The 25,421-nt window shown below is 47.7% G+C and overlaps 1 protein-coding gene across 1 annotated transcript; it reads right to left on the minus strand.

Annotated features, from left to right (window-relative positions):
* Positions 1-860: 860 nt before the first annotated feature.
* LOC122393138 (putative ferric-chelate reductase 1 homolog) lies at positions 861-24,080 on the minus strand. The gene is made up of 12 exons (XM_043388813.1): positions 23,458-24,080; positions 11,673-12,013; positions 9,662-9,856; positions 9,151-9,363; positions 8,534-8,644; positions 8,123-8,273; positions 6,590-6,703; positions 6,034-6,155; positions 5,035-5,158; positions 1,970-2,199; positions 1,674-1,760; positions 861-1,428 (listed from the first exon to the last, which is right to left on the minus strand). Exons 1-12 carry the CDS (start codon positions 23,459-23,461, stop codon positions 1,330-1,332), a joined length of 1,791 nt encoding a protein of 596 aa, XP_043244748.1. The 5' UTR covers positions 23,462-24,080; the 3' UTR covers positions 861-1,329.
* Between the last annotated feature and the right edge of the window lie 1,341 nt (positions 24,081-25,421).

Consider the following 25,421-nt stretch of genomic DNA (forward strand, 5'->3'; position numbering starts at 1 on the left):
TTGAAGATATTGGGCTACAACCTTCTACAGTAGTTTATCAGTGGGTGTATTATCCAACGTATTTCGTTTTTTAAAGTGTTTTTGACAAAATCAGATTTTTTTTGTTATCGTATAGGTGTATATTTTCCTGAATTTTAAAAATTTTGAAAATCTGAGATGGCAGTTTGATAGCCACATTTACCTATTCTTAGTCCACTCATGCAAAGAAATCGGATCTAGATTAAAAAGTGAGCTTTTGAGAGCGATTAGGTACCGTAGTTCAATGCTTGCATCAAAATCGGCCGACATGACATCATTCTGACGTGATTTCCGGCCGAGCTACAATAGGTAAAAGCTTGAAATTTAAACACAATGTATCATATTGATCCCGCTGAAGGTAGGGACTGCAAGCTTCGTGTTGATACGTCAAGCGGTTTAGAAGATATTGCAGAAAAACTGGAGGAGCTTTGTAAAGCCCCCCCCCCCCAGGCACCATTCAAGCACGGGTTAAACGAAAAAATGTAATTTCTATTCCTAATGCTATTTCATAGACACTTTTTCAACTCCCGCAAGTGTTCACACCATTGAGTCAGCCGCGCGTTATTTCTCGTGACGCTACCTGGTGTTTATCGCCTCGGATCAAACGACGTGCAATTTGGTGACTTTATTTCGAATCCGTTTCTTACCCGTATGGCACACGAAAGGTAAGATATCTGCATTTTTAGGTTTCACACGATGAAGGTCCAGCTATGGAACTCCTTTTCATAAGCAATTCGTTGAATTTGCCCAACCATTTGGATATGAAAAAGTAAGACACATTTCTGAACACAAGCAAATAAATACATCGTCAATAAAATGTAAACAAACCTATTTCTAATTAAACGAATCGATGAGAGATCGACCCATGGCAGTCATAATAGCCTCATAACAGTCATCAAAATAACAAACAAAACATTAAACAGGTACCGCAGAAGCCCCAGATCACATTGCAGCACCGTAACTCCCAGTCAAAGTGAGCCAGGCCCAGGTGGTTACAACCCCTACACACAATGCTATGAACGTTTCACGTTGACTGCAATTGTCGTCGCCCCAGACCACCCTTCTCGGCGTCAGTCGCTGTCTACAACAAACCGTCTAAGCGCGTGTCACTCCCAGCGCGCGTCGCTCTCGGCGCAAGCAGCTTGGGTGATTGTCGGACTGCCCCCACGCCCCCCAAGGTCTCGCTCAGGCGGTAGAGACTGTTTCCGACGGTGGTGACTAGCTGAGGCGGTAAAGACAGTCTCAGGCGGTAGATGGGACTATCTCCGGCGGTAGACTATCCCTCTCAGGCGGTAGAGACTACAGACGATCTCAGGCGGTAGAGACGATCAGGATGGTCACTAGGGCGATCACGAACCCGGCGGAGCTGAACACGTAGAAACCCAGCATAGCTCGGCGCAGCGGGGAGCCCTGAAACAGATACCAATCAATTAACTACCTACTCACAAGAGTGATGAGAACGGCTCTTTTTTCTTATCTACTTACATTAAAAGAGAACCCTTAGATATCAAGTTATAGCGAAATGCTGAAAAATATCTAAATACATCCTCAAAGAAATATTTGGTTGTACTAACACCGGAGTAAATTATCGTTGCCAACTATTCAGCCATCTATTCTTTTCCAAAGAAAAGTTTTGAGTTGTGTTGGTTGCTTACCGGCGCCTCTGTCTTGACCAGGGCACCCGTGTCCGGGGCCACCTGCGGGCTGCCCGAGAGGTCCGGGCTGCTGCATCTGTCCGTTATCTGCCGGAATGAGCGCAAACTGACCTGTTATGGGGTACATATACCATAGCGTAGTGACTAACGATGATAGACATCACTCGAAAAAGAAATATACGGCTGTCCTTATATTGTACCCATTGCACTTAATTCAAATAATACCAGCGATTATGTAGGTACGGAACGATTTTTAAGTTAAAAAAATATCCGCAGCCTGCCGTCGTGGCACTGACCAGCAGCAGGACAGAGATGACCAGGTGCACAATGACGGCGGCCACCACCACCCAGAACCAGTAGTCGGGCAGCATGATCTTGGCCAGCTTCTGGGCCAGCAGGAGCGCGGTGACGGCCAGCAGGTAGGCCGACACGCCGCCGATCCGGTGCCCCCAGGCGAACAGCGGACGCAGCCGGTGGTCCGGGTGCGGCCGCAGCGCGGCGCCAAACACCTGCACGATGGTGAGCACTGGGGGAACGAACAGCAGAGGTGAGCGGTGAGCACTGGGGGAACGGACAGCAGAGGTGAGCACTTAACACTGGGGGAACGGACAGCAGAGGTGAGCACTTAACACTGGGGGAACGGACAGCAGAGGTGAGCGCTTAACACTGGGGAACGGACAGCAAAGGTGAGCGGTGAGCACAGGGAAAAGGACGGCAGAGGTGAGCACTGAGCACTGGGGGACGGGACAGAAGAGGTGAGCACAATGGGGGAAAGGACAGCAGAGGTGAGCACTGAGCACTGCGGAACGGACAGCAAAGGTGAGCACTGGCCGGATCAAGCAACAAAGGTGAGCAGTGACACTGACGGAATTACGGGACAGTAGAGATGAGCACTGGTGGAACATAGAATAAAGCATTGAAGTTGTATCACTTGACGGCGAAGCCCTGGGAAGGTGTTTCAGGAAGGAAGCGTTTAAGAAGATGGAGACGGAGGACGGGAAAATTAATATGTTTGATAGACCTGGTGATCTGAAAAATCAGTGATTAAAAAGCAATGTAAATTAAATCATGAAACGCTATTTTGAATTCTAAAACATCCGTAAATTGTCACCTGACGATGCGAACAAAGTTCGTTTTGAAGTTACGAAAGCACTACAATCTTTTAAACCGAAAAGCGACAATCTGACTGCTGAGGAAAGATGTGCCTTGCGGAACCTCAAGGGGAGGGATGATTTAGTGATACTACCTAGTGACAAAGGAAAATCTGTATGTGTACTAACCAAGGAACAGTATCAGGCAAAAGTGCATGAGCTAGTTTCTGATGAGGGCACCTACGAAAAGCTGCCAAAGGATCCGACGAACAGTTACTCACGGAAAGTAAGAGAAGTTCTAAAGAATATAGAAAGAAAAGGGGGAATTTCACGAAGTCTGTACTTAAAACTCTACCCTTCAGACCCCATGCCGCCTTTGTTTTATGGGATTCCCAAGGTTCACAAACCAGGGGTCCCACTGAGACCGATTGTGTCCACCATTGGCTCGGTAACCTACCCTCTTGCTAAGCACCTAGCAAGCCTTCTAGCACCGCTGGTAGGAAAGACAGGCTATCATGTCAAAGACTCGAGAGATTTTGTAACGTACGTCCAGGGTTTGACTATCAGCGAGGATGACGTCATGGTATCTTTCGATGTTCAGTCGCTGTTCACTTCAGTTCCCACGGATGAAGCTTGTGAAATAGTTCAGAAAAGGTTGAAGGCCGAGGACGAGAAGGGTGACAGCGTCGTTTTAGCCAATACGGGGATGGAGGTAGATGACATCCTAGTTCTACTTAGATTATGTTTAGATACAACATACTTTCAGGTAAATGGAGAGTGCCACAAACAAATGAAAGGAACCGCTATGGGAAGTCCGGTTAGTGTAGTTGTAGCGAACCTTTTCATGGAGGAATTGGAGCAGTCAGCTCTAAGGTCCTTTGCTCAACCGGTGAAGGTGTGGAAACGGTATGTCGATGACACATTCGTGGTCATCAGTGGTACCGACGTGGACCCCTTGCTTGATCATTTGAACTGTCAGAATGACAACATTCATTTCACGGTAGAAAAGGAAAGTGACAGTACCTTACCATTTTTGGACGTCGAGGTCAGGCGGCAAATAGACGGTTCGGTCAAAACGACGGTATATCGAAAAGCGGTGCATACTGATAACTATCTAAATTTTGAGTCTCATCACAGCGTGCAACACAAAGAGTCGGTAGTTCGCTCACTTATAAAACAAGGGGAGACCTTTTCAACAGACGAGAGCGATAAAGCCGAAGAAACAAAACGCATACAAAGAGCTTTAAAAGTGAACAACTATCCAAAAAGTTTCATACAGGCTACGCGTAGGAAGATGACCAGAGAAAGGAGTAGGCCAACAGGGGAACAGCGAGAGGAAAAGCCGCTTGTTGTTCTGCCTTACATACAAGGGGTCACAGAAAGGATAACTAGGTCGTTGAAACCCTACGCAAGGGTAACTTCAAAACCAGGACAGAGCCTGCGGAACATGCTGGTTAGACCAAAGGACAAGCGGGAAAAAATTCAAAATACTGGGGTAGTCTACCAATATGAGTGTGAATGTAACAAGGTTTATATTGGGGAGACGTGTAGAAGTATAAGGGCTAGGGAAGCTGAACACAAGAGAGCGATACGGAACATGGACGACAACCACTCTGGCATTTCAAAGCACGTCATTGAAACCGGTCACTCCATCCTATGGGAAAATGTCAAAATTCTGGCGTATGAAACAGACTGGAGGAAACGTAAGATTAAAGAAGGGATATTCATAGAAAGAGCGAAGGGTAGAGTTTTAAATACAAAACCCGGTGTACCGATGGCAAATGTGTACCGTGTGCTGAAGTAGTGAAAAAGTGCAGGGTGTATCTATGCTGGGACCTGCGGAATTGTAATATGTATACTTGTATGCATGTTGTTTCGCCGTTTTGACGATTTGCTTATGATGTTGAAGCGCAGGTGATAGGCATGTGTCTTTTTTATCGTTGCTGACGTCTGTGATATTACCTGATATTTTTACTCTTCATCCAAGAAGCGAAGACTTAATTTAAGCATGTGATCACATAATTTTAGAAATTTGAATGTGCGCCACTTATACGTATTCAAACGATGTTTAATATCACGAAACGAACGACTAGGATGAATTGTTAATTTTGATTTGATTCTATGTGTGTCTAACTGTCTAGGCTGAGGAAGAAAGCCGCAGTGCTTTCGAAAGCTACCATAAATAAAAAGTACCTGGTGTTTCGAATATTCGTCCTAAACACGTTGGCAGTGAGTGCATAAAGATCTATCAATTGATCATCATTACTCACGGAACACGACGAATCCAACAATGTTGTGGCTGTGGTCAAAATCCAGGCCTCCTAGCTGGGCGCTGATTAGGGCAAATCCAATCCAGGTGCACAGCGCCGTCATAACCATCAATGCGCGGTGAATCTGCAAACAGGCAATACAGTTGCTAAAAAGATATTAGCCATTTTCACGACGGGCTATCCGGCGAGTGCACCTAATTTGACCAAATCTGCACCTAATCTCTTTTACAGCAAATATCTTTATTTCATGAATTTATTTCAGTGTTTTAATCGATGATACTCTCTGATGATATGACAAAGCAGGCATATAAGCAATTAGTGCAACCCTAGAACAGCTACTAAGAGACACACTAAACCTAATTTGACAAAATCTGCACCTAATCTGCACCAAATGTGCACCAAATGTGTACCAGATGGCCGTCGTGAAAACGGCTACTATCGTTTACATAAACGGCGTTGAAATACACGTTACAGATACCACTTACCGTCACAAGCTGAGATGTGTTTATAGGTGAATAAATATTACTTTTAATAATGCATCAAAGCATAGCACAACGCAAACTATATAAACAATTATAATAAAACAAAAACCATGCGTAAAAATACCTATTTATTATTTAATATTATGTTTTTATTGCCCCCTTCTTCCAGACAGCATACCTATTACCAATCTAATAAAAACAGCTCGTGTGCTACCATTGGTTACATAAGATTGATAGCTGTAACTAAACTGTGCCCGCGCAGCAGCTTTGATAACTAGGGTATGAAGTATAAATGTACTCAAATTTAGTAAGGTTACAAAATTGGCAAAATACCGCACTGGCGGAGCTCCTTCCCCCCCCCCCCCTAGCCCGCCCGATGACATTTGAGATCCCCTCAGAACATGCTGACATTTGAGCGACGAGTGGCTACTGATCCGATCCCCTCACCGCCTCTGATATCTGAGATCTGCAGATCTCAGATAGTTATCAACATGTTGATATTTGATCGCCAGCTTACCGTAAACCAGACGTCGGTGCCCAGCACTTTCTTGCCCACCCAGACGCCCCTGAAGAACTGCGCAGAGATGATGCCGATGCCAGAGGTCCCGATCCAGGCGATCAGCATGAACGCTCCGTGGGCTGGTGGCGACGAGCGATATACGATTATAATCGGTAGGGTATAAATAGCAGCTCTGTTCTACGTGGAAACCGCAAGTGGAGACCAAATAACCGTTTATCCATATTCGCCATTTTCGTCCATTCAACTAGACCATTTAACCACACATGTATTAGCATGCCTGTTGCCTAATTGTCTGGATAACACGCATGGCTGCAATGGAAGTGTAATGAAAATTACACTTTCATTTCATAATGAAAGCGATGTTTGAAAGAAGTGCGAAATGCTTGCTTATCAACCATAAATTTTTGCAATGTTAATTGCATACCTACCCAAGAATGAAGAAACACTATAAAATAGCCAGCTGATTGCTAGAATATCATATTCATTGCCAAGTCGACCGAGCGCATGCCACTCCGATGTATCTAAGAACGGTGTGATTTGCGCGTCTGCCTACCTTTGATGAGGGCGGGCACGCCGGCGGCCCCGGGGGAGGAGGCGTCGGTCAGGTTCACCGCTGCGGCCGACGCCTCCCGCTTGCTGTGGTGGTAGCGCAGTTTCAGCGACGCGTCTGTAACAGACCACAGTGCAGAGTCGTGGGCGGCCAGAGCTCCAGATACCTCCAAGGGACAGGGTGGTGCTGGTATCGACCAATGGGGGGAACCAGGTGCGCGGCTAATTAAGGTGCTATTTCAAAGACACTTTCAGTCTGGGAACTGATAATTAAGACATTCACTATATTTGCAGCCGCATTATGTGTACAAAATTAGCCATCGAAACACTTCAATTCGGTTCAGGTGGAGCGTGGGCGTGCAAAAGGTATGGATGGGACCTACACCCCTGCATATTTAGTAGTCTGTGGTAGGATACAATGGCTAGGTAACGACAGGCAGCCGCCAAATTAACAACAAACACGAATAATTGCCGGGAATTTCATGCAGCCAGGTCAGAGGGTTCAGGCGAATAACAACAGCCTCTGTTTTCGTATAATCATATCATACTGCATAGTAACAGATCATCATGAAGTGGCAATATCTTGAACACACGTTATCGTAACTGCTAGTCACGCCGATATCTTGCGGCACATGACTTGCGCTCATGACTGGAGAATTTTACGGCCTTTGGCCGATAACCTCCCACTGCCACGGGTAGAGTCCGTAGGTACCCAGACGACGCCTCAGTGAATTCCGGGCCGTATCTCGCTCCACTAGCGGAGGGTGGATCATACGTGGCTCTCGAACTTGCGTCAATGTCATGTTCAAATGGAGGCAAGTCATGGCTGACGTTATCGGATACTACAGATAAACGCAGAGCCATGAACCTTACATGTAAGGTTCAAGATGTAAGAGCAAAATAAATAAAAAACATCCGACTGACTACTAACTGTGACCTTGATTTTATGCGAAGAAATTACCTATTACATAAAAAACACGATTCACGATAATTGCGTCACTCCTGGCTTGTAAAAGTAGGAAATACCACATGGCGTAAAGTAGCAGTCACACAATGACCGCAATCCAATAACTTCAGCCTAAGTTCGAAATTCGAGTAATCTTAGTTCGAACTGGAGGGACTCTGTGGGTGACATTTCCATAGGTCTAAGCTGTTATATGGGTATAGGACTGCAAGTGCAAAAGCGAAAAGGTGTTGGTTTGCAACAGAAGTGGGCGTTTGGAAGCATAAAGTTTGCAACCACTTATGTACATTGTACAAGCACACAAGGCACAGGTTTTGAAGAGTTCAGACATGCATTTGCCATTTACATATGCGTCACTGGCGCACCATACAGCATTTTGTTTCAGACTAAATAATCGTCGTTTGGACTGATGATATTGAAGACGTTGGCGCTATCTGCTGAGGATCACAGCCGAAGAGTCCAACGGGTTTTCAAGACAATTGTGCAATCAGCCTCTAAATTAGCCAGCTGCACATGTAAGCATTCATTGCGCCGTTAAGCAATGCGACAGTCTCGCATTATGAAGACACTTACCAATGGGTCCCGTGGCCACCAGTAAGAAGTGCTCCGCCATCAAGTCGATGGTCATCTGATCTGAAATGACGAGGTCGGCTTCCTGCGTAAATGAGCACATGAAGTACCCATCCTTCTCCCAGGTCTGCACGGCACTGGCGCTCTCCGGATTCTGAAACGCACAAAACGCCCGAAAGATTGTCACATGGTGGTAGAAATCAATGTTTTATTGCATACGGACAATTCTGAAACGTCGTTACGAATCGCCTACGGTCAGTTTGGCTAATAAAATGGTTAGAAATATTGCACTGATTAATATCGCAATACCTCGTGTTGGTGCATCAAGCCAAGTAAAATATGTCCATAAAAATGCGCACGTAAGGGGGTGAAAATTACAAACTTTAAACCTCGAAATAGCAGCGTTGTTCTTACCGCCTCAGACGTTATTTCGCAGTCTCTGCCCGTGTCCACGTTCCTCGCATAGTACACCTTGGGTGGATTATCGGCGCCGTTTGCTGCGCAGACAATGACACCGTCGGAGCTCTGCAACACAAACAACAGACATGGACATAGTGCGTTTAGAGGGTACGAGTACACAGTGACAGACACAGATGTGATATGGCCGACATTCGTAAACATCTGTGGGCTGCTTATAACAATGAGCGTTTCTTTGTGATTATTTATGAAAGAAATGTCGAAACCGCTACTCCCCAACAACTTCGTTCACAAGGACGGAACGGAAAGCAGTTTCGAAGCAAAAAAAAAAAAAAAAAAACAACTAAAAATGCATCCAATGAAAGACGAATAATATGCATTATGCGTTCAACAACTGAAGGTGCAATAGTATAATATTGAATGCATGAAGCTGACCTCTTTGCAGTTGGCGCCTAATGTTCTAAAGCAGTAGTGGTGCTCGCAATTTTCACTATTATAATAGGTAATTGACAGTTTGACACGAGTGATAAACTATCTCTTTCCATTGTGATCCCAGAAATTTGGAAGCTCCCTTCCGCTGGCGCCGAACTCCATGTCCTCCACTCAGCCCTCACCATCTTGTTGTCAGTCGAGAAGCCGACGGCAGCGTAGGTGTCATCCTGGCCGGCGGCCATCAGGCGCATCTTGAACTCGGCGCCGTCAGTGACGTAGGTGAAGAGGACGTCGCACTGCTTGGTGGCCTCGCAGCCGGCCGGCGCTCCGAAGCAGCCGTACTCGGCCGCGGAGCAGCCGGCGTACACCTCCTCGGCGCTGCTGGCCACGCTCTCCTGCACAGGCGTCAAATGATTGTAATTAAATCGGGCTACAGCCATTTGCGACGTCATAATGTCAGCACTCACTTATACATGGATAGAAGCACAACAAAACACTTAACTTTGATTGGTCAAAATGCATAGCAATAGCCAAACACTGAATCATTTCATGTAAGCACTAATTTAGCCAGTTGACATGCAGTCGTATATCTTCCAGTCCAGCCCGATCAGATCCATCACAATGTCTGGCTAATATTAAACCATAAAACGTCGGCATCTATTTGTCATGTATGCGCCTGCCGGCACGGTATACCTGGAGCGGCGCGGCGCGGAGCGTGTTCCTGGTGGCCGTGACCACCGTGATCGGCTCGGAGTGCACATTCTCCCACCAGGTGCGGTAATCGGCCACCACAGTCGCCACGAACCGGACCGGGCCACTGGAGTTGGCCGCGCTCCAGGTCACCTCCAGACTGTCCCGGCTCGTGGGCGTGCTGTGCGTCAGCGCGCTCTGCAACAGAGGGATCGGCACTCAGCGCGCTCTCCTCCGTTCCGTCGCTTCCATCCTCAGGAAACTGAAATCCTTCTCCTCTACGCCGCAACCCCCACTCCGGGCTGGACAGGCACCTTTATCTCATGCGGGCTGCTCCCTTGAAGCGGCACCGCTGCTCCCGAGGGAGCGCACCCCGTAGCCGGGTGCAGAGAGTGCTTCGGGGCTGGTCGGCCTGTCTATTCGGATGGGCTCAGCCCCGGCGACTCTCTAGGGTGTCTGCCCAACTCTCTAGGGTGTCTGCCCAGACCAATGTCTCCCCCTAATTCCTAGCATCCTTTCGGCTCTGAAATTGTCTTGTCAGACCGAAAGGGCCTAACCCAACAAAACAAAACAAAACAAACAAACAGCGCGCTCTGCAACAGAGGGATCGGTACTCGGCGTACTCTGCAACAGAGCGATCGGTACCCAGCGCGCTCTGCAACAGAGGGATCGATGCTCGGCGCGTTTTGCAACACACACAGGGACGTATAAGGGCGTTTTTGCAAGTAGTGTGGGCGACGGTTGGAATAAGCGAGCTCTGTTTTGTAAACCGCTATCTAGCCCGCAGTCGAAACTATAGCAGCAGTATATATTTACTCGCATATAATAGCCATTTTCACGACGGCCATTTCACACACATTGAGGGTGGCGATTTCAACGAACGCTGGGGATGTTTTGTGAGACTGTTTAACGAGCTTGAGTGATATCTGTCGATATGTTGAGAAAAATCGAAGTGTTTGGTTGATGGATTGACTGTGTGTATTTTCGGTCGTAAATAAACATAGCTTAAGTGAAAAGTGTGGTACACATTTAGCAGATTAGCTGCAGATTTGGTCAAATTAGGTTAATTGCATTTCTTAAGTTATCAGTTTGGGCTGCACATATGCTTAAATGTCTCATTTAAAAAAACAAAATCAGATATTATTTTCGATTAAAACACTGAAATAAATTCATGATACGAAGATATTTATTGTAAAAGAGATTTGGTGCAGCTTTGGTCAAGGTGCATTCGCCAGATCGCCCGCTGTGAAAACAGCTAATATAGCGTTTCTGTGAGGAGACCCGCGATGTGTTGGAGGCCTAACGAATCCCAAATGATATAACAGACTCTATTCGAGCACGGTGGAGAGTGACGTCATGAACACTTGTTCACTTTTTCACCGCTAGCACTTTCGATGACTTGGCATAAAGACAACAGGCTCGACAAATGTTATCGTTATCTTGTTTACATCATGCGTCAATTCGTTTTACCGATTAGCTTAAAGTTGCTTTCTGCGGTCACAGGAGAAATCAAGACTATCAACCCCTGTGTCAGTTAATTTATGCCCGTGAGGGAGTTTATCATGCATATCTCACCGACTGCAGAGAGGTACGCACTTGTGTCTGTCTGTACTATCTTGCGTTCCTGTTGCTACGCTAGCAATGTTAGCTCCGATGTTTCGTGAGTAAATACAAGCCACTGACGGGGCGTTACGAGTTACGTGCCTGTGGCCGGTGCAGCTCAGATTTGTACGTACCTGTGGATGACAACAGCTGCAGAGTGTTGCAGCTCAGAGTGTTGCAGCTCAGAGTGTTACAGCTCAGAGTATTACAGCTTAGAGTGCCACAGCTAAGAGTGTTACAGCTTAGCGTGCAAGAGCCAGCAAGTGTTACGCACCTGTGGCTGTTAGTGGTTACAGCTCAGAGTGGTACGCACCTGTGACTGGTTACAAGTAGACGTGTTACGCACCTGTGGCTGGTTACAAGTCGACGTGTTACGCACCTGTGGCTGGTTACAAGTCGACGTGTTACGCACCTGTGGCTGGCCGGAACAGTCGATCAGGTGTGTATCGGAGCTCGCCGTGAACCGTCCGAGCGGCGTCGGGTCGTCGCCGGCGGCGGCGCGCGCCTGCAGCAGCACCCCTCGGAAGGGCTGCTCGCCGCTGAGCGTCACCCGCCACTGGCCGGCCGGCTCGGCGGCGCGGGCGGCCAGACGGAACGGCGCCGGCCCCGGCTGAGGCTTGTGGGAGCCGTGCCGCGGCCGCAGGCTGCTGCAGACGGCGCCGTCTCCCGGAGCGCCCTCCGGCAGGGCGCGTCCGGGCACCGCCAGTGCCGTCACCGCCACCAGCAGACATAGGGCACGACCCGAGCCTGAAACTGCGCACATCCCATCAGCACGTCAGTCGCCCTGTCCCGGTCACGCACCGTTCCGTGCTTCTATCCTCAGGATACTGAAATCCTTCTCCTCCACGCCGCAACCCCCTTCCGGGCTGGACAGGCATTTTTATCTCATGCGGGCTGCTCCCTTGGAGCGGCACCGCTGCTCCCGAGGGAGCGCACCCCGTAGCCGGGTGCAGTGAGTGCCTTGGGGCTGGGTGGCCTGTCCTCTGGACGGGCTCAGCCCCGGCGACTCACTAGGGTGCCTGCCCAGACCAATGTCTCCCCCTATATCCTATCATCCTCCCGGCTCTGAAATGGTCTAATTGGACCGAAAGGGCCTTACCCAACAAAACAAACAAACAAACCCGGTCACGGCCTCAAACGAGCGCCTTTCACCAACTCAATTGTAAGACGGCTCTGCGTTCCGCAAAAGCGGTGGTAGATCCGACTTTAGGGTGCAGCCGGTGCTCCATTGTCACCGCGGCGGAATCGACACCTGTGCGCCAGAACGAGCCAGGTGTGCGGCGACTCAGCGCCACCGACCGTGTCCCCCGCATGATTCAATAGGGGCGCACCACGGGCGATCGATGTGCGACCGTATCGACCGTCATCATTAGCAGAACAACGAGTCTGCACTGGGCGGCCAAACACGCGCCGCAGCCCGCCGGGCTCGGGCTGAATTGGGACCGTACACCGCCGCGGTGAAAGACGTAACATACAGACGTATCCTTTAGTGATTGGAACAACACAACGTCACTGCAGGTTCCAGGGCTAATGTTCAGCGTTTGGAGCCTTCTTTGGCAACGCTATTTCTAACAGTGTGTTTGGGTAGCCAAAGAGTTGAGGATATCATGTCAAGTGCTAAAGTCAAATACCTGAATGATCAGCCGTCACTGAAAACAGTTTTTAGATGTGACAGCGATCGATGCAACACTCTGCCAGGCACGTACCCAGGATTTCGCCCAGGAGGGGGCCACCTGCTTCCGAAGGGGCCCTTAGGTCACCCGAGGGCCCCCAGGCCGCCCAGGCGACCAGGGGGCCCCAGGCAACCAGGGGTCCTCAGGGGTTCCAGGCAACCAGGGGCCCCCATGCGACCAGGCCCCCGCTACCAGGGGCCCCCTTGGCGACTAGGGGCCCCAGGCGATCAGGGACCCCATGCGACCAGAGGCCCCCATGCGACCAGGCCCCCCGGCTACCAGGGCCCCCTAGGCGACTAGGGACCCCAGGCAATCAGGGGCCCCCATGCGACCAGGCCCCGCCTACCAGGGGTCCCCTAGGCGACCAGGGGCCCAGGAAACCGGGGGCCTTCGGATTACTGCAGGGGCCCATCGGGTCATCAGGGGCCCCTCGGGTAACCAGGGGCACATGAATGAAACTTTGATATCATTTTTCTTCCTAGTAAAAGACGTTTTATCCAGTGTTTGACAAAAAATATACCGGGGCCTGAGGGGCCCCCTGAGCGCCTTCGGCGCTCAAGAGGGGGCCATGGCCCCCGTGGCCCCCCCTTGGGTACGTCACTGCACTCTGCAGGCCTCCTTTGACCATGTGAAAGGCCTTTGATCTTGTCTTTAGACCTTGTCCTTTGACCTTTTCAAAATTCAAAGGATAGGATTAAGGATATCATGTGATTTTGTGAGCCAGCGATAATACGAAAACGCTATGTCGTATGCAGTTCAGTTTTGATCTCGTATGGTAAGCGAATTCCCTTCTTTTCGCATTTCACATGCGCAATGGAGAAGGGGGGAGACGGGAGAGGAATTTTGCACACCCCTCCTGTTTTTCGCAAATGGGTACCCGTCAAAATTCGTGGAGATTTGGGTCGATATTTGTCCCACAACTGATTTCCTAGAAATCATTACCTTTTCATAAACCATGCACCCTAGGCTGTTCACAGTTGAAATTATTTAAAAAATGCCATTGCGCATGCGCGTAAAATGGTCCGTGACCCAGAAAACAAAAAAAATATTCTGGGTCACGCATTATCAAACCAGATACGTTCACTCACCTCATGCGCGATATAACCCCGTTATCGGCAATGACCTTCTCCTCACGTAGGCGGAAAGACTTGCATGTCTAGATGATGTAGGTGGGCAGAATTTCTCTTCTGGGTCACGATTTTTTTCCTGGGTCACGCTAAAATTCGTGACCCAGAAGAAAAAAATGCGTGACCCAGGGGAATGGTTTTTACAGTTTTCCGAATATGGCAAGTTTGTTATCGAATACTAATCTCCAAGTACATCTTATCTGGAGTACCTGAGCACGCAGCAACACGACGCTATGATTCTTTTCGACACTTACCAGTCACAAGCCACAAGGGCGTGTGACCCAGAATAAAGAAATCTTATGGCACGCAGGAGATGATTTCCCCTGGGTTCGCCCAGCCCAACTGACAGTTTTCAGTTTCCGCCCCCGCTCTCTGCGCCTTCGCGGGATAGGACCATATGCAAGTCTGCAGACCCTGCTTACCCGGTCCGTAATGTTTTGAATGAGGAGCTAAGTACCGTGACCCAGAAAAAAACGTGACCCAGAAAAAAGTTTGCCAAAAACCGTGGGACAGACGTTTTTGCGTTGTGCAGTCTTGCTAAATTGTATAACCAAAAAATAAGAACCATGAAGAGAAATTTCAATGTATTTGCTATTCACAACACTCCCTCGCGCTCAATTATCTCTAAAAATAACTACACAGCAGCTCTGTAGATTTTTTTCGCAGGTTGTGGGACAAGCTAAAATACATAGGCACACAAAAGCATGGTTTTGGAAAGATGTCCAAATTTTTTTTGCCACTTTGCTGTTGCCTTTTCAATGATTTTTTTTCTTCAATCAAATGTCCAAATCTCGCGTACGGACCCGTGTTACGCTGAAATAAGCTCATTTATTGACGTGAGGCATTATTGAAATCGTGGGACAGCATATCTCCACGAATTTTGACGGACACCCAAATAACTCATGCCGTAATCATTATATTAACGTCAGCTGTGCAATATACCTGCCTAAAATTATATTGTGCATCTTGCCGTGAAAGCAATAAGTAAATCAGTCTACAACGTTTCTAGTAACAGGGGTGTTAATTAAGTGCGTACAAAATCCAGCCGGGGCGGAGGCGCGACGGCCGCTTTTCACCGCCGGACTGATAGACTGCTCCTCCCGGGTGCCCGCGCTGGACGGTTCCGTCTTTGCATTGCGCTGCTTAACGGTTCTGATTATCTTTTCGCGTCAACCTATCTGCGAAGACTTATAAATGTACAGCCAATCTTATGGTAAAAGAAATATGAAAATCAACCGGTAACATCTTGAGTTACGAGGGTGTAAACACAAAATTGTGACTGAATCGCTTCCCACGTCGGCAGATCCCCGCCTGAACCGGAAGACATTTTACTCTTAGCAGACTTCTAATTTCCATTATCATGGATGGATTGAATAAAGATTCTCAATATCTGCTCAAAAATGTTCGTGCTGTCGGCCAGTAACTTGCTCAGCTATGGGCGTGTAAGCACCAAATAGTCCCTGATATGAAAAATTTGACCCCGTTTGACCTCATTTGACCTTAAAGATATTAAACTAATGTAATGAAATTTGCACACCATAGTTTCCCCATCACCCCCACCCTCCCTCCAAATTCCGTCTTATTAGCTTTCATAGGAGGTGAGATCTTGGGGGAAGGATTGGGGGGGGGGGTAATGCCATTGTCATTTTTTTTTTGGACTAGTTGAGTTATATTGGCCTTCAGATAGATGAATATTGAACCTGATAATAAAAGATAGAAATATGTTGAAAAGTGCCCTATCTATCTTTGTTTCGATGAATTAGTCAACTTCGTGCCATTTCTTATTTTAATGAATTTAGTCCGAACCTTTTGATAGGTAGGTTTCACAAGGACAGAGCCCACTGCTAAGCGAAGCTTGTTGTGGTGACCCTGCCCTCTTCCCTCCGATCGCGCAATCCCGGTTCTATGGCAGAATTTAGAGTCAAGATTTAACGTGCGCACGCCGCGCACGGCCTGTCCCCTCACTGACTTCGCCTGGCTAAGGCCTGCCGGCTGCCACCAACCGCAACCATATGTACCTGTCAGGAGGCCCATAAATGTCAAGCGCCGCCGCGCTTCGAACCCGGACTGTTATAACCGGGAGCGCGTGCTCTCACCGCGCGGAATCCAACGCTCTACCAACTGAGCTACTGTACCGGCCATACATAATATATGTGACAGTGCCATAATAGAAGAGTTAGGAAAACTAGACTAATTGTTGAAGATTTGTGCCCTCCTAAGCACGCCTCTCAATTCCTAAACCGATACAAGCAAAGTGAAACTATTTTTATTTTGCCCATTTCGATAAACAATTAGGTATATCCTTCAGAGCAGTGTGAAAAAAATCAATCAGCCAAAATCTCATTTTCGCCCGATACCTATACCTCTAGTCTATAGCAAATGTGGTCAGTGCAGTGAAGGTCATCAGTTCGCCTTACCGTCACATCTGAAGTTTATGAATGGGCCTGGATCAATGGAAACTCGCCGCGTCGGAAACCGGTTTGCAGGCTGTAGAAAATAATGTCTCAAACGTAGAAAGCCAATGTTATTAAAACAACACTACTGTTAACGCCAGACCCCTTGAGACCCTAATTTTTCGCGATTACTTTTAAATGCGTGAAGGAATTTCAACCAAGCTCAGGACATGGCCGTTTCAAGACAGGCCGAAACTTTTACAATTTAGATATTTTATCGCCATTTTAATATTTCAGGCACTTGTCATTGTCTCGTAATGTTAAATTTCGAGCAAGATTTTCATCCGGTGTGTAGAGGCTATCACCAGTCAGTCTGTGATACGTTATGACGTCACAGCTAAGCCCCGCCTCTGTGGTCTTGGCCTGCGGCGGTTTCGGGCCGGCGCGCGGTCACTCTCGCTGTGGCGGGGAGCGGGGACGGGCGACGGTCGAGCGGTGCCGAAAGCCGGCGGAGTTGTGCGTAGCGTCTTGGCTGACAGTGCCCAGAGAGCGATATGATGACTAAGGAGTCATAAATGCTCAATGCGCATTGCTTCTACAATGCTGATATGTTCGCTGATATATATTTTTTTTTTATAAGCTGCATATGACGGGCAGATGGCATATAACTGACATAAGGTTAGGAAATATTCACCTGTATTTAAAGCCTATGGCGTTGCAGATAATGCGATAATGGGATGTCGGATGTCGCCAAGTAGCTGCCGATTTGTACATCGCTATGCAACCATCGAACAACGCAATAATAAGTTAATTGCCTGAGCTTCACATCATACGGCTCGCTCGTATTTCAAACAGATACCCTACATCGAAAATCGTATTTGTTAGGAATCGTTAGCGTTTGTTCGAAGCACGACTGAGTAGTAGGTTGAGGAGTGATGGTCCTCTTGGTCCTATATACATACAAGAGTCAACAAGAGCCTAACATTTACTTGACCGTCTGCTGCAATTGACTCATAGCACGTGAAGCGTCAGCGAAATTCATAGTCCTTCACAGATGGCAGGGGTGTCGTTTGTACAGAGGTCGCTGATGGGCACGGGTCAATGCCGCAGTCGTGGGCGGAGCCTAATGTCATATGACGTAGAAAGCCTCTATCCAGGATGGAAAAACAGTTAACATTACGAGTCAATGACAAGTGCCTGAAATATTGAAATGGCGATAAAATATCTAAATTGTAAAAGTTTCGGCCTGTCTTGAAACGGCCATGTCCTGAGCTTGGTTGAAATTCCTCCACGCATTTAAAAATAATCGCGAAAAATTAGGGTCTCAAGGCGTCTGGCGTTAACAGTAAGTGCCATGAATACCGCCTGTTGCGCAAGATCTTATAGCCACCATTCGGTTGCCAGTGACGTTTTATAGAGCCCTTTGTGGTCATACACATATCGACTAGCATAAATTGCTTAACGATTTCAAGTGAAAGAAAACATCTGGGTTAATAACCTGAGCTAATGTTTCATTAAGCACATTTGGACAAGGATGACGATCACGCCCCAGGAATGGTTTGAGACGATGCCCTCTGATGAGTGCTAACTGCTAGATATCTGATTTCGAAACGGAGAGGGTGGTAAGGGCTGATCAACAACAACATATGGGCAACACACTTCTTCGCTCTTTTACGTCTCATGGCTGCGGCCTCATCCATTTAGCCATGTTCGCTTAACCTTCGCCCCAGTGTGGGGGGGCATATGTTACCACCCTGTCGCGTTTTTTGCGTGTAAATAAAAAACCGCGGCGCGTAGCGCCGCGCCGCTTGGGGTAGCTTTTGGTACATCAATTTTGAACAGTGTGTGAAATTTTTGACCCCAGGTCATGTCAGGTCAGGTCACCAGGTCAACTTAACTGACCAAGCCTAAAAAAGTTTGCAATCATGTCCAGCCTGTAGTGTTTGTCAGAAAGGTTTTAAACTTGGTGGATTGCATGATGTTATGGGCGCCTACAATTTGTATATCTCGGATTTTTTATATCCGTGACCTAAGGTCAGGTCAGTGGAGTGACCTTTCCATTACAAGTCAATGGAGAAAAATGAAAATGCCTCTAGATCCGTGTGTACGCATAGGAACAGTCCAAATATTTCAGAATCACAATGATTTGGACCACCCGTGATGACCAGGGTGTCATTTTTGCTGATAGCCTCTAGAAAGGTCATTCGAGGTCATTTGAGGCTACAAACAGATTTTTGCCAATAGCTCGCGATTGGAAAGAGATAGAACGCTGGGGATGGTCTCATTGTGTTTATCTTGCCGAGACGCATCGACTGATATGCAACATGACCTTTTCCGGTCAGGTCATGACCTTGACCTGAGGTCAAATTTTCAAGTTGACCTTTCAAGGTCAAATTATAGTTCATTCGACGCGTCTCGGCGAGAGGAACACGATTCTGGCAATAGAAATGTCGTGGCTTTTTGTTGTCGAAAGTTATTGTCAAAAACACTTTTCGTAAAATCAGCTATTTTTGGAATTTTTGCCCTCTGGAGGCTAAACCCGTGACCTGAGGTCAATTTTGATAATGACCTTTTCAAAAGAAGAGTCCATAGACGTAGGAACGTTTTCGAAAGTGGGGGGGCCAGGCTCCCAGAGGTCTAAAACCTAACCCACCCCCAAAATCCAATTTCTCCTCGGATTTCGGCCACTTTGTTTTCGCAAACATGCTCAGAGGTAAAAAAAAATCGAGACAAAACCAAAAATAAAAGTAGTTAAATTTCAGGGAGAGTCCCGTCCATAAACTCAAACTGATTGACGCGTTCCCCTGTCCTCCGCAGCCGTTGGCACCCATGCAAATTCCAGAGGCATCCAGCAGCTTTTTCATTAAGAGCAAGCGTGAAATGTGCAAAGCGAGTCTTTTCAATATACCTATAAAAATCAGCATGAACGGCCCAGCTAGGCTCAGCCAGGCCTGTAACGTTTTTAAGAGGTTTTATATTAGCGACCACTGCAACTGGGCTGATTGACTGTCAGAGGCCGGTGTGGGCCTTTTAGAGGCCGGTCTGGACCCTCAGAGGCCGTTTAACACTCGCCGGCCCGGACCTATAAGTTTTCTATATACGCGCCGGCCGAGGGGGCGGGGAGCAGGTACGACCCCCCTCGCCGTTTTGCCCCAGGTGAAGCTAGCGCGTCGCGGAAAAAACGAGCGTGTGCGCCGTTACGAGACGCAGAGATCGATACCCGATTTTAAGGTCCTAGGTCAACCGTTGACCTGAGGTCAAGTCAAGTGCCTCAAGGCACAGTTCCATTTTTGGTGAATAACTTCGCAAAAAAACAGCCACAGAGCCGCGATTTTGCCAGCATCGTGTTAGCCTCTCTCAGGCGCGTCGAATGATATACTTTTTGTTTGGGTGAGGTAAACTTAGAGTATTGACCTCGGGTCACGGTCAGGTCAGCGCCCCCAGGTCACGAAATTGGTCGAATGAGGTCATGTCTCATATCCTTCGATTCGGAAGGTCTTCCTGAGTCCATTGGTGGCTTTCCCGACTCGCTAGCTCAATTTGATCGGTAGTTATTGACGAAAAACTAATATGACCCTTATAACGTCATAAATGACGTCGCGCAAGGTCAACATTGCAAAAGTGACGCATCGAACCTTGCAAGGAGTGCATGAAATCACGATTCGGTGTGCTTGAGATAGTTGGAGTTCGTTCCCGGCGCCAGAAAAAGTTTTCAGTTTATCCCCATTGACTTATACCTAATGGTGAGGTCACGAAAATGACCTGACCTCATATGACCTTAAGAAAATCCGAGATGTACAAGTTGTGAGACTTCTAATGGATACTAGGTCCTGCAAGGTTCATTTCCCTGTGAAATCTCCTCTGGCAGTGAGGGCGTTGCGAAGTTGCGACATCTGAAGACCGTGCAGAGGTTCACTTATGACCTCATAGGTCAGTGACCTGATCTGACCCGAAAATGCGGTTGGTGTCAAAAGATCCGGCTTGATTCAAAGGTCAGGTATGCCAAGCTTCAGCTCTCTATCGCCGGCGTGTTCGGAGCTATCGCGAAAAAAACTATATGGAGGGGCGGCACCCCCCCCCCCTCGGCCGGCGAGGGTTAAGGCCCTCAGAGACCAGTACAGGGCCTGCAAAGAGCAGTTTGAGACTTGGGCCATCAGAGGCTAATGTGGGTCCTTACAGGCCAGCATAGGCCCTCAGAGGTCAGTGTGGGACCCTAAAATGCCGGCGTGGGCCGGCGTTGGACCCCAGAGGCCAGCAGAAGGCCCTCAAAAACCAAGATGGGCCTCTGAGGCCAGCATCGGTCTTCAGAATCCAATGCAAGGCCCTCAGAGGCTAATGTGGGTCCTTACAGGCCAGCATGGGCCCTTAGAGGTCAGTGTGGGACCGTAACAGACCGGCATGGGCCGGCGTTGGACCCCTAAGGCCAAGATGGACCCTCAGAGGCCGATGCAGACCCTTAGAGGTCGGCATCGGGTCTCCAGAATTCAGTGCGGGGCCCTCAGAGGCACCTAAAGGCTAGTATTGAGACCCCATAGACAGAAATGAGGCCACCAGAGGCCGGTGTGAGGCCCTCAGACGTCGGCTGGGCCCTTGAGGCCGGTTTAGGGGCCCTCAAATGCCAGTGGAGGACCCTCAGAGGTCAATGTGGGTTCTCAGAGGTCAATGTGGGCGCTTGACCGCCATTGAAGGGCCCTCCGAGATCAGTGTAGGACCCTCAAAGACTGGTTTGGAAGCTGTTAATAGCTGGCGTGGGATTCTTGAGCCTCGTGACAATCGAATAAGTGCCAGAGCCCCATACGCCCATGGGGGCCCATTGTTTGTTTGGGGGGGGGGGCAAATAGAGGGGCAGATACAGACATTGCTAGCCCCCAGCCTGTTTGAACCGAGGCGGGGGCACGGTCACCCTGGTCCCCAGCTAGTACGCCTTTGACGAACTATGCCGACCCCGTGAAGCAGATCTGGTCAAGCGTTGGTCGTTTGTATACGCATTCTCCTGCACCGTGCTAGTATTGTCTTTATACCTTTTCAGTGCTCGCTGTCCCGTATATCTTAATCAACAAAATGCTGCGGCACCAGGACTCACAGTCTTGTCTCTGATATGGTTTTCTTCATTGAGTGAAGGAAATTGCGGTCAATAACGCTGTAGAAACAAAAGGGAATCTTCACTAAAGGGCAAGCTGAATAGTTGTCAAGTTCTGGTGTTTAGGGTACCGGGTGGTAGGTACAGATAGACACTTAAGTCAGCAAAAAGTGGGGGGGCCAGTTAACATTGCTGGCCCCCCACCTCCGAAAGCGGGGGGGCCATGGCCCCCCGGCCCCCCTGTTCCTACGCCTATGGAAGAGTCCAAGAGCTATCGATTGTTTTTCCATGCGTTTTTCTAGCTACCATAGTTCCTGAGATAACGGCATGTTTTCTGAAAAATATAATGACCATTGGCAGATTTTGACCTTTGATGACCTCTGGTGACCCCAATATTGCTCTAAGATGAAAAATGACCGAAATACTTTCAAACGTAGGGGAAGCCGGGGGAAGCCCGGCATAGTAAGCTCTTTTTCATTTTTATTACATACCATACGTGCTGTATAAAATGTTGATATCCTGCTAGCTAGCTAAGTTCATTGGCCGTGTTTTCCCAAAAATTCGGTTTCGTGGAATAAGTATAAGGTTGAGAAAATCGAGTTTTAAAAAAGTGTTGATTTTTCTGGGGTAAGCCCGGCATAGGGGTAACGCCGGCCACCTCCCCAGCGCTTTACAACGAGTTGATGAAACCATTATGTGTTTTCCAAATATTAACGGAAAGTGAAATATTAAGGTACTGATTAGCTCTGGACATCTTAGAGTTTATGTCACTACTGGTATTTTAGCTAGCGTCTACTACATATACAGTACAGGTCGATGAAAATCGTGATGCAAAATTGACAAAAAATGTGTATTTCAAAATTCCTTAAAATTTATTTTTATTTTTACCTTAATGCATCATATTGCATATCACTGGACTCGGCTGATGAAGAAGAACACAACGACACCATTTTTGAAGCTCTAGCTTCACTGTCTGTCGCGTTATCTGCAAAAACGTAGTTTGACCCTAGTTGACCTTAAGTGACATGACTGGCTTTGTCTATGATAACATGTTTATTTTCGAAATTTATCTTTGATCTAGGTGTAAACCAAACCTGCTCAGTACCTATTATCTCATGGAAAACAGTGGTTTAGTGGCATTGCTCTCGGTTTGGGGTAAGCTTGGCCACTCGCCCGGGGTTACCCAAATGTGCTAATTTTTATTTTAGAACAGCGATATTCGAAAAAAATGTCATACTTAAGCCAGCCTGCCTCGTCACCCCTCACTACAAACACTTAAACGGTCCTTACATAACATTCGTATAAATATTAGTACTGTATGGTATAACATTAACAGTGCAACATATCTCACTTTTTAGCTAAAAACCCTTAAAATATCATTTTTGCGCTATAACTTTAACAATATGCAATTTTTGTCAGTCTTAACTTTTTTGCTGGCGTTACCTTAGCTGCCACGCTGAAAGGACAAACAGTTGAGCATTTTATTGTGAATAATTTAGCCGGAAACGGGGTGGCCGGGCTTCCCCCGCGCCCGGGCTTCCCCCGGCTTCCCCTACGCATTGAGAGCTATTGACTACTTTTTACCACGTCTTTCTAGCCCTCTTAGTTTTTGAGTTAGAGGTGGGTGGTAACATATGCCCCCCCCCCCCACTAGGGCGAAGTTGGCGGAGACCGCCACTGGGGCGCGGGTTAAAAAGAAAATTAATAAAATGAAAATACTCGAATGGGCATCATCCAAGTATAGATTGTTTCAATTTTTCTTAGTTCACTGACAATGTGACAGCAACGATAAAAATACTACCAAGACATCGTGATTCGCGGTGCTCGACGGAATTTCGTTTTTTTTTTTTTTTACAAAAGATGCTCCTCCAGCCACAAGTCACCCATTTCCAAAGCACCCCCGCTCTGTTTACCCGGCACTCACCCATGGCGAAGGTGTGTGTCTCCGATTGTTCTTCAGTCTGGCGGTGATCTGACCGGCAGCCGCCAGGTATGTGCGCCCTCCGCCGGCGGACTCGCGGGCCCTTCTGATGCCGCGGGCGGTCCGGCGCCGCCGGGGTCCGCGCCGCGCCGCGCGGCGGGGGCAGCGCGTGCCTCAGGCGACCGCAGGGTCGATAGCAGCCCGATAATCGGCCGCTCCCGCTACACGCCTGGCCATTGAAAAGCAACGGACAGCTTCGCGAAGGCAATTACTATGGAATGCCTTTGCCATGGGTAAATGAGGGCCCCGAACTACAGAGACGCGAGGGCTCGGTACAAGGAATCGAGCGACCTCTGTGTATTACCCGAGCAGCAAGGTCGTTGGTCGTCCAGCGTCCCCACTGCCTCCACAAAGGCTTGTTGATGCACCTAGCACCGTTCTGTAGTTCTCCGTATTCCCTGTTTACATGCTATCAGAGCTTCTGTATGGGTGCAGCACACACAAGCCACTGTAAACGTTTGTATGCTAGATCGTGTGATTAGGTCATACAAAAGGAGGCCGATATAAATAAATCTTCAGGAACCGGAGGTCTGATGATGGTGATGCATGGGGCTTAGGACTCCCGGCCTGCGGCACTCATCGTTGCCCATCAGGAATGTGAACCTTCACACTCACAGCGGTACCTACTTACAAGGCTTGGCTGAACTCGTGAGCGAGCTCGTAATTCAACTGCAGTTACAGACGGTTTTTAACACTGAAATAAGTTCAAAGGCATTTAAATGTATTTGGATATTGTTATTCATTTTTACAACGTGCGCTACTTACGTTACCATACCAAGTAAATATCTGGAGAAATATCATGTTTTTCTTCCTCGATAAAATTTAATTGAGAGGAAAAGAGACTTGGAGGAAAACATGACCTGGATATTTTTCAACCATTCTCTAGTCTAGGTCATGTTTACTTTGGAAGTGTAAAAGATTTTGATCAATTTATTAACCCGGCCGGGCCCGGGGGGTAATCCCAACCATCGCAGCCCGGGGGGGGGGGGGCGTTTTTCGCCCCCCTGTCTAACTCCGTAAATAAGGAAGCTACGGAAACAAAAGCGATACCAAACGAAAGGTCCTTACGAGACGATTCTAAAGCACCTAAAATTTTTGACCTCAGGTCAATTTTCAAGGTCAGAGGTCAAGGTCAAAGGCAAAAACCGGCACATGTGCAGTGATCTCAAAGTAAGCCTTCTAGAGGACGGCAGGCTGCATCAAACCGGTAAAATTGGGTGTCAAACGAAAGAAGAGAATTTGAGGAGTCCGAAAAGGTCAAGGTCAAGGTCACGCTCAAAATTGACCTCAAACTTGGCACTTTTTCGCACATCTTGCGTGCTAACTTCCAAGATGTTTTGAAATGTTTTGAGGCTTATCAGTTCCCTATTTGTGGTTCATCTTACGATACAAGGCTGCTCAAAGGTCAAGGTCACAGAAGAGTATCCCTGCTAGAGGCTATTTCACTAATTCAAGTTAGTTATAATAAATAAGACAATTTTGCCATTTGGAAGCTCTAAATGAAGGCTAAGAGGAAAATAGATGCCAGATTCGTGATCAGCGGATACAAATCCATCATAAACGACCTTTCATGTGTCAAGGTCAACCAGAGGTCATTCGAGGTCACATGAGGTCAACATAAAATTTGACCTTTTCCGAACAAAATATATATCATTCGACGCGGCTTGACAAGGCGAATGCGATGGTACCACTGCCGTAGCTCTAGGACCATTTTTGTCGAAGTTATTTGCGAAAAACTAAAACCACATTTCGAGGTCGTTGACCTGACCTCTGACCTCAGTCACCAAAACTATTTTTCTATTTTTCTCTAGGTCAAACGCTACACAACCGTGCTCTTAATTTGTCTTTATCTCTAAAACTCTATTTTTAGTAGCTATTTGAAGTTTGCGTCTGTGACGCCGAAGTTT

This window comes from Amphibalanus amphitrite, unplaced genomic scaffold (assembly GCF_019059575.1).
Source record: "Amphibalanus amphitrite isolate SeventyFive unplaced genomic scaffold, NRLGWU_Aamphi_draft 000517F_arrow, whole genome shotgun sequence".
Taxonomy (NCBI): Eukaryota; Metazoa; Arthropoda; class Thecostraca; order Balanomorpha; family Balanidae; genus Amphibalanus; species Amphibalanus amphitrite.

What these genes read in the sequence shown, in the direction of transcription:
- LOC122393138 (XM_043388813.1), bottom strand. An exon ending in TCCGCGCCGCGCCGCTCCAG is followed by an intron (nt 9,364 to 9,661) that starts GTATACCGTGCC and finishes ACGCCTGTGCAG; the next exon opens with GAGAGCGTGGCCAGCAGCGC. An exon ending in GCACCGACGTCTGGTTTACG is followed by an intron (nt 5,159 to 6,033) that starts GTAAGCTGGCGA and finishes GCCTGTTTGCAG; the next exon opens with ATTCACCGCGCATTGATGGT.